Raw genomic sequence first — 18618 nt, forward strand, 5'->3', positions numbered from 1 at the left:
TGTGCGAGATATGCAATGAATGTTGTTATTGATTGACAGTTATCATGTTCTGTTTGGGCTGTAAGAACAAATAAAACCTCACAACATGTTGACTTTGAACCTCTCATCTCCAATAACTATAAATAATCACCACTGATTAAATCAGAGCAGTTTTGATGTCTGAAGACGAGTGAAAACAACTGGATCCACAGGATGGATCCACCAGTCTGCAGACACACAAACCTTACTGGCTCCCACAAACATGGTGCTTTTAAAAAGCAAAATGCACTGCGGGTTTGTTCTAAAACAATGTACTCGAAGCAGCAACATCATTGTGCCTCAGTAAGAAAATCCTTCCGTATTGGTCCTCATGATAACTTTATGAATGAAAGAAAAACATCATTTCAGTCGGTCAAGCAACACCCAAAGTGCCCCGATTATCAACTTGTTGAAATGATCAATACAGCATTTCTGAATCGTATCTGTGTTTAATGATAGGTTACAGGGGTTTGCATTAGTTTCAGGTTCACAACATTGCTTTCATGCATTCAGTAAGGAGAGAACCGTCTTGTGACTTCATGCCTAAATCAGTGTTGGGCTGATGGAAGGAGGAACTTTTTTGGTGAGGCCTTATAGATCCTCAAATCGGTATTTGTGAGAAAAAGGACTTCTTTACATCACACCCTACAGATGACTTTGCTACTGTGACACTTGAGTCATCTATTTGATAAACAAAGACACATTTTTTGTGTTTTCCTTTTTTCTTTGCCTGTGCTCCCTCACTTGGTCACACGAGGGCGCTGTGGCACAAGTTATGGTGCTATGAATATATAAAAGCATTACAGAAATTCTGCCTATAATCAATATTTTATTTTCCTCGGTTGCATTTTGTGTTACATATTAACTATGGACATAACTATTCAAGGCAAAAATACGTTTTTAAATGTCAAAGATGACTTCCAAGGAGAACTGGTCGGTCGGTTAATAATTCAGATGGTTAAAAAATAGTTCCTGTGGATAAGGCTGTGTCACCATGCCACTCTAGTTTTGATCCTGCAGAGTCATAAATGGGTGAAACTAAATATTTAATGTCATCTGATTCAAAAAAGAATTTGATAAACGTGCTTCTGGACATGTGATGAATAGACTTTTAAGAGTGAATGTAAACAAAGGATAAAACAAACTCAGTTTATTTCTGCTTCAAACCAAAACTAACTGCAGACAGAAAGCAGGAAGGTATGTCAAACATTAGAGGTGAACTGGGGTTGAAAAGAACTTCCCACAGTAACCTACTCCATCCAGTGAATGAGCTCAGTCTTTGACTCTCTGGAAGGGGGAAAAAAAAGAAGTGAAAATGTCAAACTGCAGGGAAGATTTGAAAGACCGTACTGAGGCTCTGGAAGTGCAAACATCTTTGTAAAAGAAACCCAAACTATTTTACAAGCCTCAGCTGCTGCATCGCTTACAAATACAGATCAGTGCTCCTCATATGCCATCAGGTTTACTGTCCCATACAAGCACCGACTCCAGGATGTTCCTTTTCATCGATAAAACAGAAATAAATGCACACTTAGGTGGAAAGGCAGCCCACACGTCCTCAGACTGCACGTCCTCAGATCCTCGTCAGTTTTTGGAAGGAGTCCCGACACCGTCCCCACAGCCAGGTGAGCCTCCCTGCAGAAGGCAGGTGTCGTGAATTCTCCGTCAAGCATCTACGTGAAGTAAGAAGCGACACGTGTTTCCGTCTGGTGGCGAGAGTTTCAGTGTCAAAGGTCAGTCCACCCGGGCTGAGCGAGGGCCGCGTTCACAACCAGATTCAGCCGGACACCAGTAAAACTTGTGACGCCTTCGGAGCTCAGTGGCCATCACAGCTTTCCTGTGGGGGGACGAGCAGAGTGGTACTGCACAAGTAGAGGACGACGACATGTTAGTAACAGATGTTGAACCGTTCAACCAAATCTGCCATTTTATCAGGCATTAATCCGATGATTCATATTAATTCATATTTATCCAAACTTTTACAGCTACAGTCCTAATGACATGCTCCCAATAAGATGTTTTTAATTTATGTCTTGTGACATATTTTGAAATATGTCACAAGACTTGTGCATGTATTTTTGGAAGAACCCTTTGGTAATGTTTCTTTTTTGTTTGTTTTTGTTAAGGAACATCAAAGTCTTTCGTTATCTGGAACACGATTAGCTGAATGTGGTTAAAAGATCATGTGGAACATAAAAAGTGTTTAAATGTCAATGCAGTTAAATGTGATGAAAGGAGTTTAAAAAAAAAAGCTGCAGGAAAAGCTAATTTAGTCAAATATGTGCACTTCACTTTCTTCAAACTCTGGCAAACACTTTATTCCAGAAAGAAAAGTAGAATAAACATCATTTGCACAACACTTAAACTGTTTATTTGATGGAATATCAATCAGCTGGCTTTAGCTTCGTGTCCCTAATTATTTGCCCTGTATAAATCTGGACTTTGTACTTCTCTGCTGCTGCAGCAGAAAAAAAAAACCTCAAAGTGGCAGAGAGTTGAAACCACTAGCCTGAAGCCAAACATGCAGAGCAGGTTAGAACTAGTGCACATGATGTCTGTCGACCCGGGCAAACCGCACAATAACCATTATGAGGTCGGGAGAAGACTCACTCGCATGCATGGACGTGAACCTACCCAAGCCTTCGCCCATCTCTTGAGCAGTCGCTCATGCTCTGTGAGCGCACTCCTCCATTGGTTCAAATCCCGGGATGGAATGCTCTCTTCGTCTGTCAAATAACAACATCTTTTATGGGAATAACTCTTTGACCTCTCTACATGCATTCCTCACAACACAGCTCACATTGTGGAGACGTATAGACACAGACATATCCGTAACGTTCCTCACACTGGACACACACGTGCTTCGGTCCAGATATACCTCCAATAGTGAGGCGCAGGTCCACCTCAGACATGTCATTTCCTGTGCTGGCCTCGGCGACACAGTGGTAACGGGCGTCCTTGATCAGCGGGCCCTCTCGGAGCCAGCTGCTCACCAGGACCTCCTTCTGGCCCAGTGGCCGGCGGTACTCCATTATGGGGGTGTCCAGGCTGTGCCCATTTATGAGCCAGTGAATGCGGACATCACTGGGACCTGGGGGACAGAACAGGACTTCATGTTGACCCCCCTAACCCCCGTTTGGTGGAGCCGCTGACACGCCACACAGACGTGCCGTTAGGTGAAGTGGGAATACTTGCCTTTGGTAGACCTGTTTGTGATGCGTGAGTTCTAGAGGTGAAACCGAATACACATGCAGCAGAAAATATGCGTAACGCCTGATCTCAGCTGTGATTAAACACATCTTGAACAGATGAAGCCAGATTTAATGAGCTGTATGCAATAAATAAGATTACCAGTGATATTAGTTTGATATTTTTAGTATACCAAACAAGATCCTAAACTTTTGGTCACTTATTGTCACAAATTTCTTTAAAAATAACTAAAGTAAAGTAAAGTAAGAAAACAAGCCAGTGTTGAAAACATTTGACAAGATTTATTTAGCCTCCCTACCAAGAGCAAAAGTCCCAAAATGTCCCCTAGACTTATGTACATCTTCAAATGGTATTTTCCATATATACATCTATATTTACACTTGTTTACAGGCACAAAAAAAGAGATCCAGATAAAGTATTGAGATGCAAGACTACAATATTACCCTGGATAGAAAAGGACCCACTTCTAAATGTTACATGTTTCACGTCGGACTGCTGTTACATCACACGATACACAAAACTCTCATTCACATAGAATTGAAACTTCGATCACTTCGAGGTTGACAGTTTAATACTGAATCTTGTCTTTTTAAACATTCGCTCATTATACAGGCATCTTACCAGACGCCTACAATGAAGATGAACAGTTTTTCCACGAGTCAAACGCCTTGAAGCAAAAAAGGGCAGGCTTGTTTTACACACACGCGCGCAGACACACACACACACACAGTTAGTGTAGGAAATGGTAACATGCAACGTGCAGAAAGAAAAAGAGAATGAGTGGAAAAGGGGGAGGGGTTAAAAAGTGAGAGATTTCCAGTTGGGGCGGTGTGAGTCGAGTCAACGCCACCGACACCACTCACCCAAGGCCAGGCAGAAGAGCAGGAAGGCCTCCTGGGCGTGAACCCCCCAGGCCTGGTCCTTCAGCAGGGGAGGCAACAGTCTCACCTCTGCCTCCCGGGCCTCCACGCTGTGGGGCTGGGTGGCGGCAGAGGTGGAAGAAGAGGAGGAAGGGAGGGCAGAGCGGGACAAGGGAGATGAAGTGTCGACAGGAGACGAGGCTGTGAGGGAGGGAGTGATGGGAGAAGAGAGAGGATTGAGGAAAATAGGAAATCTAGACGAATGGGGAGACATGCAAGACGAGACAAGAGGGAGACTACTGGACTAAGATCTGGGAAAAAATATGCTGTAATAAATAAAATAAAAAGGAAGGAAGATCACAGCTACTTACACAAAATGATTTCACCACAAATGTGACTCATCTTAAATAATAATTCTCTGAAAAATGTCTAAAACTGAAGGCTTAATTAAAAAATAATAATAGAAAAATAACTTCTTTTAAAAGATCGTTTCCAGGGCTGTTTATCGAGAAAGAACTGATGATTGATATTTATCAAAGCATTGCGTCATACTGAACATCTTATCAACAGACCACATGATGGAGAATGACTAGTAGAAGTTAATACGCAGGACCGTCAGGTTGAATCCACGTAGGAATGTCGACGTCATAGGAGGAAAAATAATTAAATACAGAGAAACTCTTGTCACTCATAAGACAACGCTACACAAAACAGTGGTTTGATTCATTCTAGCATGATCTATTATGCAAGTCGTCGCTTGGCCACTTTTTTCCGACCTTCAAACCGTACTTTGCCACCTCACTGGTGTGCGATTAAGGCCCCGCGTACCGGGTGCTGCAGACGGCAACTCTGCACAAAGCTAGTCTAGAACGTACTCAGCAAATCTTCCCTGAGAAATTACTGTAGTGTCGAAGCATTTACCCAAAGTCCAATAGCCGGCATGTTGCTTCAAGAAAAAAAAAGACGCAAAAGCTTCAAGAGATTTTTCTTCAAACGGGCTGTAAAAAAAAAAAAAAAAAGGACTCCAATTTGGAAAACATCAAGCTAACTTACCAATTTGGTAAACAATGTTTCCAATCTGGAATTTAAGAAATAGCTTTTCTCGCTGGACTAAGCTGAGAGTGTGCAGCTTCTGTGAATACAGTTTTTCGCTTTATCATCATAAACCCTAAATCAGACAGGAAGTTTAATCTGTACAGCCGAGTGGAACGCCCGAGTTGATGATGAAACGGTCACACTGGACATACTTCCACATTGGAGAAAGATGCAGTGAAAGTGTGTAATCGTCTCTAATCTGTGAGCCTCGGAGAGGTTTCAGCCTAGCAGTACGGTTCATCTGCATCTGCAAACTGGATGGGCTGAGATTCACAGTCCACATCGAAGGGTTTCTCCTGGGACGGGCTGTCGCCTCCGAACGCGCGAGACGGGATCTGACCGTTGCCGCACTCCGGCTCCGTCTCGTAGCCGGTGTCGCGGAGCGCCCGCAGGTTCTGGGTGGTCTGGCTGCCGTTCTGCGTCGGCTGCTCCGTCATGTTGATTTTCTCCGTGGCGGATGCCTCCATCAGTCCCGCCTCGCAGGCCCGATACTCGGGCTGATTGGCGCTCTTGTGGCTGCCCAACAGAGCGGCTCGCAGCCGCAGGCACGGCGCCGGGAGATACTGCATGTAGCAGTTGTACACCAACGCGGCCAGGAAGAGGAGGAAGAACAGGAGGAAGAGGAAGAGGAGGGCCGTGCTGTTGTTGTGCTGCAGGTACTCGGCCGCCGGGTCCTGGATGTCCGGGCGGGGAGCGTTGGAGCTCGGAGCCACATGCTGCTTTGGTTGGATCTTGATGGTGCTGCTGGGCGGCGGTGTTAGTGATGAGTCAGTTTGGGGTGGGGGGGTGAACTGGACTGTGGATGTGAAGCTGGGAGGGGCAAGGGCCGACGTTAGTAAGGCTCTGTCTGTCTTACCATTACCTTCAGCTGCACGTGTGCTAGACGTCTCCTGGCTGCCGAGGGTGGTGGTCACCTGGCCCGCCTGGGCTGGGGCTCGGGGCGGGGGATCCAGGGTGAGGATGTACCCGGCCAGGAGGCGGCTGAAGTTCTTCCCGGCCGCGGGGGCCCATTCCACTGACCAGCACTCGTAGTGACCCTGGTCCTCCGGGGCCACGCTGTAAATGAGGAGGCCGTTTTCGCCTATGAGGTGGAAGCGAGAAGCCTCGGTGAGAGCGGAGCCGTTGGACTTCCACATCACCTGGGCGAGGTTGGAGTGTCCCAGGCACGGCAGCTCCGCAGAGCTCCCTGGTCTCACCGTCACACGCTGGTAGTCCTTCGGAGACGGACCCGCCGCTACGAGGCAAACAAGAAAGTCGTGAGTTTTGGGGCCAAGTGATTTATACTCACTGTCCATGTAACAGGGCTTCTTTACGAGGCCGGATGTGAGCGTGTTGAAACCTACCTGAAGGACACTTGTCTGCGTCACCATTCAGGCTTTGGATTAGCTTCCTGCAAATCAAACAAAAACAAGCTCTATATTCATGGCAATCTGAAATATGCACACACCCTTCCACACAGTAAAGCAGGTCAAACTGGATGGATTATCAGTTAAGGTGATGGTGCTTTGGTTTCGTTAGCCAGCCTGATAATGCATGAGCGGAGTACCGGTATGCAGAAAAAACAAGATTACCGAAGCCGTTGACTGGGAGCATCGAAGATATTGACACAGGCGGCGGCGTTGTGAGGGTCCCAGGCGCAGTACGGGTCTCGAGCCAGGACGCAGTCAGCGCAGGACAGATAGCGGCCACAGAAGGCCGTGGGGGACTGGACCACACCAGAGTCTGAGCCAGCGTACAGGGACCGTGTCTGTGGAAGCACGAGGTACATAAATATGACAACAAAAGGAAAGATCACGATGATAACCAACCACAAACGTGCAGTCTCGTCGGATTTAGAGAACTGCTGGTTTCGCTTTCAAAGAGTTTAAACAAGAACTCAACGTTCAAACTTTCACAGAGGTGGGAGTCGGACTGACACGTCACTGACCTCAGAGGACAGCAGCAGGTTCTTGATGGACTCGGAGTTCTTCAGGAGCTGGATCTCCTCCACAATGTGCACTTCTCCTTCATACACCACGGATTTGTGCAGGACCCCCTTATCTAAAAGTAACAACGGTAAAGCATTTAGCCGAGGTAGAAGCTGGAAATTATACAAAATATTACAATACAGGATTTACTCATATTCAATTGAATGGTATCAGTTATAAAGATAAACATGCTATATGAATGCAGCTCCTTTGAGTGGTGATTTACATGCACCACCTTTTTTGCATTTGAATATTTGCAAAATTCTTACATATCATCTTCTGTATTATTTAAAAAAAACACTATATACCACTATATAATAGTTGTCATACAGAAAGCTCTTTTTCTTAATGCAGATATATTTCATAATCAAAAAAATCAATAAATAATGAATAAAATCAATAAAAATGTGAATAAATAACTATTTGTGTTCCTACCTGTTCCGGTGAAGATGACATCATAAATATTCCTGTCGAGCGCCCGGACCCTCTCCACGACGATCTGAGTGTAGTTGACGTCCTTGGTGATGAGGCGGGGCCCGTTGCCGATGGGCAGGACGGGGTCCTCCAGCAGGGGGTGGTCCTTCACAAACTGGAGGGTCTTGTCTGGCAGGTGGAGGGAGCTGCTGATGTTCTGCTGTCGCATCAGGCTGTTAATACACTGGCGAGGGGAAAAGGCAGACAGGAGACGTTAAATAATGCACGACTAAATGGACTACAGAAGGTTTGCACAAGCATTTCTGCAAACCTGAGCTCAGTCTTAATTATTAGCTGTGCGTTAAAAGGTACGTACTGCTCCGGGGCGCGGGGAAGGAGTGACGCCGTTGTACCGGACCCACTTGGTGTGGGACTGCTCCACCGTGGCCTTCTGCATGTACTTGCCCTTGGAGAAGACTTCTTCCACAGCTGTCATGTTGTAAGCACACACTGCTGACAGGCCAACGTTCCCCCTGGAGGCACGAGGGTGACGATGATGATGATGATGATGAGGCGGAAGGAGAGCGGGGGAGGGAAGAGAAGAGAATTTAAGGACCTGGATTACATTGAAATAGTTTCCCCTTCTCACGGCGTTCCCATCACTGACCACTGCGAGGTGAAGACCCCGTAGATGACCGTGTCCCTCCAGTCTGCCCCCTTCAGGATGAACACGTCATGCACGACGTTGAAGACAAAGTTGAGCTCGGGCATGGAGCACACCAGCTTGGCTTTCAGGAAGGACGTCCATTTCTTCTGCAGGGTGCGCTGCCCCCCGAGGTCACCCTGTGGGAGAGAGAGGTTTAGCATTCGGCGGCGCGGGGAGAGGCAGAGGAAGAAGGCTGAAGGAGGGGGAGGTGGAAGAGTGTGCATGGGTGTAATTTCCACTGCTGATGGGGGGAAACAAGTCCCTTTTGCTTTTCAAAATGATATTTTCTCCGAAGCAGCCTTCAGTAATTACCCTCCCAAAGTGCTACAACTTATTTTTGCACTGTTTTCTATAAATGTTCTCCTAAAAGGACGCTAGAATTGAACGCCAGTTAAAGACAGGACAGTGTTCTTTGTTGTAAAGATGAAAATTAAACATAATCTATCAATCAGATTTTAAGATAAGTTCATGCATCAACAATACAGAGCTTTGTGTACAGTTGGTACAACAGCTATTAATGTCTTTTACCATAACAAAATTAACTGCTGTGTCCTGTTTCCAATTACGCTTCTGGCTTCTATACAAACTAATAAATTGCATCACAGCTTATTGCCTGAACCTCCAAACGTCACATAAATATGATTCAACTGGAACAGACTTATGAATATGCCTGAACTGTTAATATATTTATATATATATATATTTTTTTTTAATGGGACATTTTGCATAGAAATGTCATGCTCCGTTTCTTATGTGTTTTAGGTGTGATTTAAGAAATACCTTTTGTGTTTTTAATACAATTTATATAATTAATAAAAGGGGTTTTAAAAATAACAAAACATTTCAATCATGGGACAAAACATACATTCTTTGTTTGGCAAATGTTTCTCAATGAGACAGTATTTCTGGAATCTCATGGGTCAAATGTGGGCCGGACCCTTGTATGTGCATGAATAAATAACTCATCAGCTGACTGACTGTAGTTGATTTGTAGCATGATATGAGGTGAGAGAGAGAGACAGCAGGTGTCTGCAGGCTGAGGAAGGATGCTGCTGGTATGTGCAGATGGTCCATGACGTGTACTGACCTTACAGACGCGCGCCACCCGCGGGATGAGCAGCTTGCCAAAGAATTCGTACTCCACCGACACCTCAGTGAAGAAGTAGTAGATTTTATCGTCCTCGCCGTCCACCCGGTTTCTCCCTTCGCTGATAACGTCGGCGAAAACGAAACTGGGCTCTGCGAGGAAAGCAGGGAGAGACGGAGAGAGAAACGATTGGTAAAAGTCTCCTGAGGGTGCTATTACACAGACCAGCAGAGACCTTTAGAAACGTCTTCTAAAAAACTAATTTAAAAATGCAACTTGGTGTATTTTATCGACCAAAGTGTCTGAACTCAGGAGCAACCATACTATTGCAAACAAATCATGTTTATGTTTTGCTAAATCTTTGCACAGTACGATATCTTAAAGGAGGGAGGCGCTGCAACGCAGTAAAGATCATGATCTGTGATGCCGATCCATGGGTTCCGGCTCAGGACGGCTCTACCAGACACTCAAACATATTGTTCCAACTCACCATTGAGCCATGATGTGGAGTACTCGGTCCTCAGCAGGGACTGGGATGGAGAGTATCGGGAAATAATCGGTTCACTGCCTAAGAAATTATAAGCAGTCCCCGAGTACAGCTCTCCATCTGATAGAAAGGCAGGGAATAAAAAAAAAAAGCAATTTATTGTCCAGCAAGTCCATTTCGCCTCCGGAAAATAAGAGATTATTGAGGATTATTGTGCATTTTAGCCGACAACCAAAAGAGCTCTTTGTGAAATGACAAAACTGGTCCTCAACTCACCAACCATGACGGTGGTGAAGCTTTGTGACGGGTCGAAGGAGCACTTCCCTCGGCCATCTTCAGGTCGGCCGTCCAACGAGAAGTCCGCGAGGTTCTGAAAGATTAGATTTCAGTGTGAAGGTAACCGTGACTGCGTATGTTTACTGGAGCGGCGTGACCTTTCCATGAACCCACCAGGTAATCACACTGAGGCTGGAAGGCGTGCGTCCCGCAGACATACAGCCGCTCCTCGTCCACGACTTGGAGCACTCGAATGTAGTTCAGACAATCCCTCTGGAAGACAACGCTCGATGAATTAAAATACATATATATTGGGTGATTCTTGAAAAACCATCAACACTTATTATTAAACTAACCTCCTTTGATTTTCCTTTTTGCATGCACATCACCATGGGGTTTCCTGCAACTGTCCATCCAACCTTCAAGTGTATAGAAAAAAAAAATCAGGCTAAATATCTTGAATATTTTATTTCCTCTCGTTGTCAGAAATCTTCATTCATATTTGTTACCTTGTTGTTTTTGACGCTGACGTTCTTCTTGCTGAGCTCAAAGATGGCCTCCCTGGCTCCGACGTACAGCGCGTCTCTTTTCTCGCTCAGCAACAACGTGGAGTAGTTGAAAATGTCCGGCTCCGAAAACTCCATCAGATCTAAATCTGAGCACAACCAAAAAAACATGTGTATTCAACATTGTTGAGAATTTAATTTAAAGCTGCTATATATGTTAGAATAATAATATCACATGACTGTGTGACCTGAAAGAGGTCAGCTTGATGGAGCGGTTTAGCTTCTTCAAGCTTATTCTTCTAGTTTTAAGGCACGGGACTGCTTTAAAAAAAAAACCTGTACGCTTCTTGCTGAGCGCCAAAGTTAGTGGCTAGCTGGCAAACACAGCGGAGTCATGCATTTTATTTAGGAGGGAGACTAAACAATAATCTGGTTGCCAGGGATACCACTTGAAATGAATGCTAATGTTGCTAGATGTATAGACTGCTCATCGTGACAACTTTATAAACTGTAATATGTCACTTATATGTTTACCGCTCGTTTTCGCTGCCCCCTGGTGGACAAAAAAAAAACATTTAATGGACATTTAAGTTACAGCTGGGAGTTCATCAAGGTGACGGATGTAGCCTGGAGATAAAGCCACAAACACACGACTCTCGTCAGAGTGAAGGCTGAATGTTAGAGGCGTGTCCCTGACTCTCTTCATACCGAGCGTTGGGATTGACGGAAACCCAGCGGAGCGCTCGTGTCTGGCTGGCTTCGGGTGTGCCAGGTGCAAGTGGGTTTCGGGTTGCAGGTGCCCGGACATAAACGCCACAATGATGAAAGCGAACACCCTCACTGATTGACTGAAACAGTGACTGCGCCGCGGCGAGCTGAGGAACTTTGTTAAGAGGGTTGAGCTGCACTGGTTCTCACAGAGTTACTGGGTTACTGGAGCTATTTCTGTGGACGGGCATGCACACAGAAACTTCCGCCTGACGCCTAAACGCTCCAACTGGAGGGCTGTGGTGACGCTGTGGTTGGTCTGAGATACTTTTAAGTCCGTGAGGCACCTTGAGTTAAAAACGGTTTGATATAATCACCCAGATCTATCTATACAGCTCGGCAAACGTCGCTTTAAATGAGTGTAACCTCGTAAATACCAACACCGACTCTAACAAGTACGACTTCCCAAAGTGAGCGGCTGGAGACTCACGCAAGGTTTCAATTTAAGACGGCACAGGTTTCAGCAGAAACTGTTGAATTGTCTGAGGATTTACTGTGAAATCCACGTTATGATTTACCCCTTTTTGTTTGTATACATACACTTAATTTGATAATTGATTTGTAAAATCAATTAATCAGTTAAGCAAAAAAATAAATGGCAATTTAAAGTGACCGCAGCAAAGTTTGACTTCTTTAATTTCTATTTTATGTCTTTGCTGTAGCAATATTCGGAGTAGTAAGTGCTAACTAATGCTATTGACATTTCAACCTAATTATAATTACCAAACGGAATGTTTTCAATCACACAGAAATACCAGTTATTTCTATAATACAACGAAGGCTTACCTTGGTGTCTCCAGGAGGTCCGAGGCACGGCGTGAGGTCCGTGGGTGGAGACCTCCAAGAGCAGCCCCAGAAACACTCCCAGCACACCGAAGCCCATGTTCGCCTCTGATAACCTCGGAACTGTGAAGTTTCCTCTGCAAGACAAAAAGTAAAAAAGCAATTCATCACGCATAAAAAATATATTGTTATCAGGTTTGACAGGGATGTAGAAGTGACCGGGTTCCTCACAGGCTGATCTCCGATCATGCAGCATGCACGCTTAAAAAGGGGACCGGCATCAAAACCACTTCCCTCGTACTGAAAGCTGCCAGGACTGACTCATCCTCTTTTGTATCGCTTAGGAGGCTCGTAGAGCACGCCAGACGCATCGGAATTAAATCAATGGGTGAAGATATTTGGGACAGAAACGGCAGAATAAAAAATCTAAAAAAAGCTTTACAGATAAGTCAGTTAATCATCAATTAATCACTTCAGTAATATTTCATTAACGGGTTACAGCTACTCAAATAGAGTTCTTGCTGCTTTTCTTTCACATATTGTGCAGATTGATCAATGATGAAAATAATTACTTGCCATATGACACATATATAGGAATGTTATTATGACATGTCAAAAGACCCAGTGTGCCTTTTTATTATTTCACCTTTTAGTCATGCTTCTTTTGTATGCTAAAGAGTCAGCTGCAAAAGTCACCTTTAAATCAGGAAGTTGTTGGTTCATGAATCTGCAGTCGTGTTGTTTTAACTCACCGCTAAGAAAAAAGGAAGTAAACTCTTGCTAGTGCTCAATAACAACTCTGACATTTGCACATTTTCGTCCTGTGGTTTGAGTGGACATCTTAAAGCGCTTCTTGGATCTCGGAGCCATTTCAGAACCGTAGAACAACGAAGCAGGAAACCAGATGTGAACGAGGAAGCAGACGGGGGGGCAGTGAGGAGGGAGGAGAGGGAGCTGCAGCACACCATGACCTCCTGAAGCAACGCCACTGACAGCGGCAGGAAAACACCTGATCTTCTTTGTGAAGCGCTCAAACACGGCCGGACACAGAGATGAACGTGTGTTTGAACGCAGCGTGTTTGAACGCAGCGTGTTTGAACGCTGCGTGTTTGAACGCTGCGTGACACCTCAGTTGATTGTTAGTGTGTGTGTTGTGCAACACCTCCAGCTTAAGAAAATCCCCCTTTTTTCTGAACACATATTATTCTGCGCTGCACTATTGTTGGGACACAGTGAAAGGTGTATCCGTCTGCCTCGGGTGATGATGACGATGACAATGATGATGCCGATGAAGACAGCATTCCTGCTCGCCATCATCTCGTCACGCGCGGGTGTCGTTTTCCATTCATCCAATTTGTGGAGTGTTTAACTCATCCAGACCCACATCAGGATGTTGATGCTTTCATATTCAATAAAACCAGCTGTTAAATTCAGCAAAGCATTCCTAAACGCTGAGAAGAGCTATAATAAATAGTAAACAGTAATCCGATGGCTTTAATCAATCTTTAAATGTTATTAAATACAAAACAATCTCAATGCTTTCACAATGAAATTAAGGATAAATACATGGTTTCATCTTGAAATGCACTGCGTTTCATTTGGGAAGTGATGCATATCAAATGTAGAAGCTTCGGTTATTATAAGTAATCATGTTTTTGTGCTTCCAGTCGCTCGTTTGTGTCTATAATGGCGATATCCTCTGGTTGAACAAGCCGAAATTTCAAGTCGCCTATTTTAGGTCAGCAGAAAAGCTGCAGGGGGAGAAAAGCTCATGCTTTAAAGCTTAAGTTAAATATTAAAATAAATCTCTAAATCTGTTCTCAATCCTGCTTGTAAAACATGCCAGGTTTGCCAAATTTACTGCAATGCAGAGCACATGCAGAAGAATCTGGAGGTCCATTTTCATGCCCGTCGACCAAATTCATCCCGACGTGGACGGAAGAGCGATCGATATAAAACTGAAATGACATTAACTCAGAAAGTGATGGACTGACATCATTCAAATGGAAGGCTGGAGTGCTTCCCGTCTCCTGATGTAATCGCGGGACGCGTCCTGAGCTTTCCTGTCGCTCAGAGAGTAACGTCGTCACAGACAGGTTGCTGAGGTGATTGCATGCGCTGCTGAGGAAGTAAAGTGATCCGGCACAAAGCAGGTCATTCTGGTTTCTCACAATGTGCTCAAAAGAGGCAGAAGTACCTGCAGCACACCTCCGTGAAAAAAAATGGGTGGGCCGGTCACGCGAACACGGGGATAAAAAGGTTATCGGGTGTCTCGTAAGACGAGAACGGAGATAAGAAAACCTCTCTCTCACAGGAACCAACATGCAGGCTCATCATGTCCCAGTAATGTGGATTGAATTCAAGCTACTGAAAAGCCTTAAAAGAGGCCGAAAGAAGACGTGAGGAATAAAAAGCCACGTACGAGATGTGAATCTGAAGGGAAATGTAAAGCATTCCTACTGCCCTCCCGGGTCATTTGTCCTCATTTTTGTTTTTCTAACCAGAATTACAGAACAAATGATACGACTGAAGCACAAATAAATCATTGTCAACCACTTTTTAATGACCTAGTGGCACCATTGTGGTTCGTCCCACTCAAATATAGGTTAGTAATCAGTTACAGAGCCGAGGTGGGGGGGAGACACATCACGTGGTAACATTCAAACAATCGATGAGGGCCACCACATAATTGATTATTGATGTGCTTGTAAATTAGAATAAATTACCCCAGAGCTATGACCCTCCCAACAGTGGGATTGTTTGCTTTTTATTGCGAGGGTTTCCACCGACTAAACTCCGGCAAAGATGGAATTCCATCCCGGCTTCAGCTGGAGCCGCGGATTCCGCTCTGCTAAAGAGGGGGTCAAACACACAAGGTCCTATTGTTTACTGAAGATGAGGGTAGCCTCCACTCCAATCCACTCCACCTCCCCCCATCACATCCACATCATCACTGCAGAGTAGGCAACAATGAACAGAGAGAGAGAGAGAGAGGAGGGAGCACAGAGGACGAAGGAGAGAGAGAGAGAAAGAAAGGCATCACGACTCCCTCTCATCCACTTCTTTTACAGTCTTGCCAATCTAAATGCCAGGACAGCTCAGCCCCGAGTCAAGCTAGTGTTCCCAAAGATCAAACCCGCCCATGAGATGTGGCAGCGTCCCGTAAAGACGATCTATAAACCGTCTGACGGGGACAAAGAAAGGGCCGGGATGCAGGCGCAGTGTGAACCGATGAGCTCGGCTTTTTTTTTCCAGCCTCTGGTTTTTGACTTCTTTCCAGTAGCTGCCCATAGAAAAGCCTCAAACTCGACTCATCCCTCCATCTGTGCACTCCTGATGCCCTCTATCACTCTGAGCCCCATTAAGGGCAGCGCTTTAAAAAAAAAACATAGTAAAAGCTTCAGCCCCCCCTTTGAGAGTTGGTGTTACAGTAGCAGAGAGAGCAGACTGGCAGCTACCCTCTGCTGCTGAGAGATTTAGAGGAGTGGCCACACAGGCCAGGGATATTTAAGACTGTTACCATGCTGGCAGGTCTCTTTGAGCCCTTTGTGTTCCCCTTTCAGCTCCTTTGGCCGAGCAGGGAGGCTGACACCTGCTTGGGGCCTTGGGGTTCCCAGCACTGCACTGCTCGCTGGCTGGCCGGCTGCCCACTGAGGACAGGGACACTGGAGCTCTGCCTATCTGTGGATGTGCTAGTGAGCATGAAAGAGGGAAAACTATCTGGAAATGTCTTCCTGCAACACAGACTAATCATTAACCATGTGCTGTTTAATTCCAATCCTCATGCACGACCACAACAGCTGCTGAACGATCAATGCATCACACTACTGCTAAACTCTGTCCTAATACGTGATTTTTGTAAAACAAATGCAGTGTTTTAAAGGAGAAGAACGTCTGTTTGCATGTCTTACTCAAGGAAAGAGATACACAGTGGCATTTTCACAGCAGATAATCTCTGTTTAAAGAGCAACAGGTGTATCTGAAGGATTATACTAAAAAGAGGAAACCCAGAAAAAACAAACGTACTTCCTTCTGCTGGGAGCAGATAAAATGCTCAGTCAGATTTAGAGGCAGCACGAAAGGTCAACAGACTAGAGCCGACTGCGGTGAAGACGGATACAGAAAATATCAAGGAGGAGGACGAGCTGACAGTTTTTACAGTCCATGTCCATCACTGTAGAAAAGGGGAAGTCATGCTGGGAAATAAACAACTGGAACGTTCGGAAAATATCTGGCAACAATCAGTGAAAGTATGTGTTGAAACTTGTCAGCAGAGGTGGAGGGGTCCGCCATGAATGTGGACTTGACTGGTCCTAGTTGCTCGTTTCACTGGTTTTTCTTTTTACTTCCCCGATGGACAAATCACTGTATTTATGACACGGACAAAGAAACTGTACTCAGTGTGGTTCGTTACGTCATCGCTGATCCAAAGCTACATTGAAGGCAACGCCAAAGTGCACGTTCTTTAAAATGCAACTCGGTGTTATGGCGCCTCGCAGCCTTCTCGTCATAAAGGAAGGTGGACCTTTCCACAGATTATAATTAAAAGCATACGGGCTAAATTATATAGCATGCCTGTATCGAGTGCTGCAGTGGTGCCAACAATGGGAGAAATCCGACACGGAACAGGGAATCAAAACTTTAACTCCTGTTAACCCCCCTCTGTTTGACAATAAATCTGCCTTAAGTGGGGATTGGCACCGCAGCTGCGTCGACAGGCCGGCTTCATCCAAATGAATGGAGGGCTCAAGTCGGACTGAGTGAGGGCTGGCACTCATTTGATTGTGTTGGTGGCGATTGTCATCGGTTAGAATGGCTAATATCAACTAAACCAACCTTCTCTGATTTAAAGTCAAACCAGTTTCCTGATGAAACGTTAGGATGTCTCGTCGTGACCTCGTGGCGGCTTCACCATTAAAATCTCATTTCCAATTCAGAGGGTGCAGAAAAAGAAGCTCCACATCCTGTGAGCGGAGAGTACGTTGAGATGGAGAGTGATGTGAAGGAGTTGGACATTCAGCGCCTGCCAACAACTCCAACCCCTCGCTTCTTTTCCCGTCGCTGGCTCTCTTTTCCGTGTACTCATCATCAGCATCAATGCACAGAGATGCTCTTCTTCTTCTTCTTTTTTCCTGCAGCATGCCAAGAGGCTGCAAACTCATTTTGTTTTTCCTGCTCCGTCTGCTGCTATAATACCGACGGGCCTAACCGCGCACAAACAAACTGGTGTAATGGGAAATGTGTTGAAGTCGTTCATTTTGTGGAAAGAATGTCTCTTTTGGCAGTTCATTATGGCATTTTCATGCTGTGCTGCCCACTAAACTTCCCTCCGAGTTGCTCACATTCCTCTTGGAGAAAAAAAAATCTGATGTTGTCAAGTTGCTGCTTCACACCTCAAAGTCTCTAACCGTAATTTGAGCACTGAGGAGGAGGAGTTGGAACCATTGCAGGTCATTTAGATCAATGAGGGAAGACTAAAGCCTTGGTTATGCTTCCGCGTAGTGATCACGCAATGGCCACGCAGTTGCTTGGAGACCGTGATGGTTCTGCGTTGGGTTTACGTGTCGAAATGCAATTCAATGCCACACCGGTAGAGGGCTTTTGTGGTTGGTTTGGTTTTTGACCGACTGACCGAGACTCTTGACGTATATCGTCGTTAGCCTCGTTATAGCCTATATGTTTACCTTCCGGCTTTAAACCTCCACAATTTTTCAGTGTTTTATTTCTTTGTGCAAAAGCGACAAGGTGCAAACAATAAAAGTATTAAAAGTTTAAAGTGGAAACCGGAAAAGCGGTCTCCAGCGGATGTAGTTAGCGGACCAATCACAGCCAATGCCGCTGCATTGGTGTTGCGTCGCCTCGACGCGCGTCTAGGATTTTTGGGAGATGCACGTCAGGCCCTTGCGGTGGACGTAAGGGGGGTCCGCAAGGACGTAAAGGGTCCGTACGCCCCCTTGTGTTGGGTCAACGCGGAAGCATAACTTGGGCTTAAATTTAGGGGCAGTTTCTACGACAACATTTTCAACATAATAAGCAAAGGTATTTTTGTGTTCTGGCCGTTCGTTTACACGACAACGGGCATTTTGGGGGGTTGCAGACGGAAACTTCTGAAGCCGGGTCCCAGAGGGAAATCTTCTGGATATGCAGCGCTGCCGTTTCAATTACCAAAACCGATCCCCGTGGAAACGGTGATGTCACGCCAGTCACACAGCCATCCGTGAGTAGTAAGACAACATCAGCAACAAAGCGTAGACTTGCTGCACCGTTGCTGTGATCAGCGGATAATTTAAATGTGCCAAATTTTCAAGACGTGTTATGTATTACCAAACTTCCAGCGCCAACTACTGGCCTGGCATGCATACTACAGCGTTAGAGTTCATTTTTGCGGATGGTTTTCAAAACAATGCTGTCTAAACGCGGGACTTTTTTTAAAAAGCAAAA

General features: G+C 45.3%; 1 protein-coding gene across 4 annotated transcripts in view; it reads right to left on the reverse strand.

Annotated features, from left to right (window-relative positions):
• Positions 1-510: 510 nt before the first annotated feature.
• Positions 511-18618, reverse strand: part of sema4d (sema domain, immunoglobulin domain (Ig), transmembrane domain (TM) and short cytoplasmic domain, (semaphorin) 4D) — a 37473-nt gene continuing 19365 nt past the window's right edge. For 2 of the 4 annotated variants that reach the window (XM_084035604.1, XM_084035605.1), the window contains 14 exons: positions 12181-12314; positions 10630-10775; positions 10477-10539; positions 10295-10393; positions 10121-10214; positions 9848-9964; positions 9358-9509; positions 8232-8407; positions 7941-8097; positions 7586-7808; positions 7111-7223; positions 6755-6930; positions 6527-6573; positions 4362-6417 (listed from right to left, as the gene is read on the reverse strand). In XM_084035604.1, the coding sequence (XP_083891730.1) occupies positions 5408-6417; positions 6527-6573; positions 6755-6930; positions 7111-7223; positions 7586-7808; positions 7941-8097; positions 8232-8407; positions 9358-9509; positions 9848-9964; positions 10121-10214; positions 10295-10393; positions 10477-10539; positions 10630-10775; positions 12181-12314 (2707 nt within the window). In that variant the 3' untranslated portion in view covers positions 4362-5407. Of the gene's footprint in view, positions 1856-2652; positions 2745-2896; positions 3110-4091; positions 4290-4361; positions 6418-6526; positions 6574-6754; positions 6931-7110; positions 7224-7585; positions 7809-7940; positions 8098-8231; positions 8408-9357; positions 9510-9847; positions 9965-10120; positions 10215-10294; positions 10394-10476; positions 10540-10629; positions 10776-12180; positions 12315-12408; positions 12480-18618 lie in introns of those variants that run through there. The other 2 variants (XM_084035607.1, XM_084035606.1) reach the window with 2 other exon arrangements.

The sequence above is a fragment of the Eutrigla gurnardus genome (genome assembly GCF_963514095.1).
Source record: "Eutrigla gurnardus genome assembly, chromosome: 19".
NCBI lineage: Eukaryota > Metazoa > Chordata > Actinopteri > Perciformes > Triglidae > Eutrigla > Eutrigla gurnardus.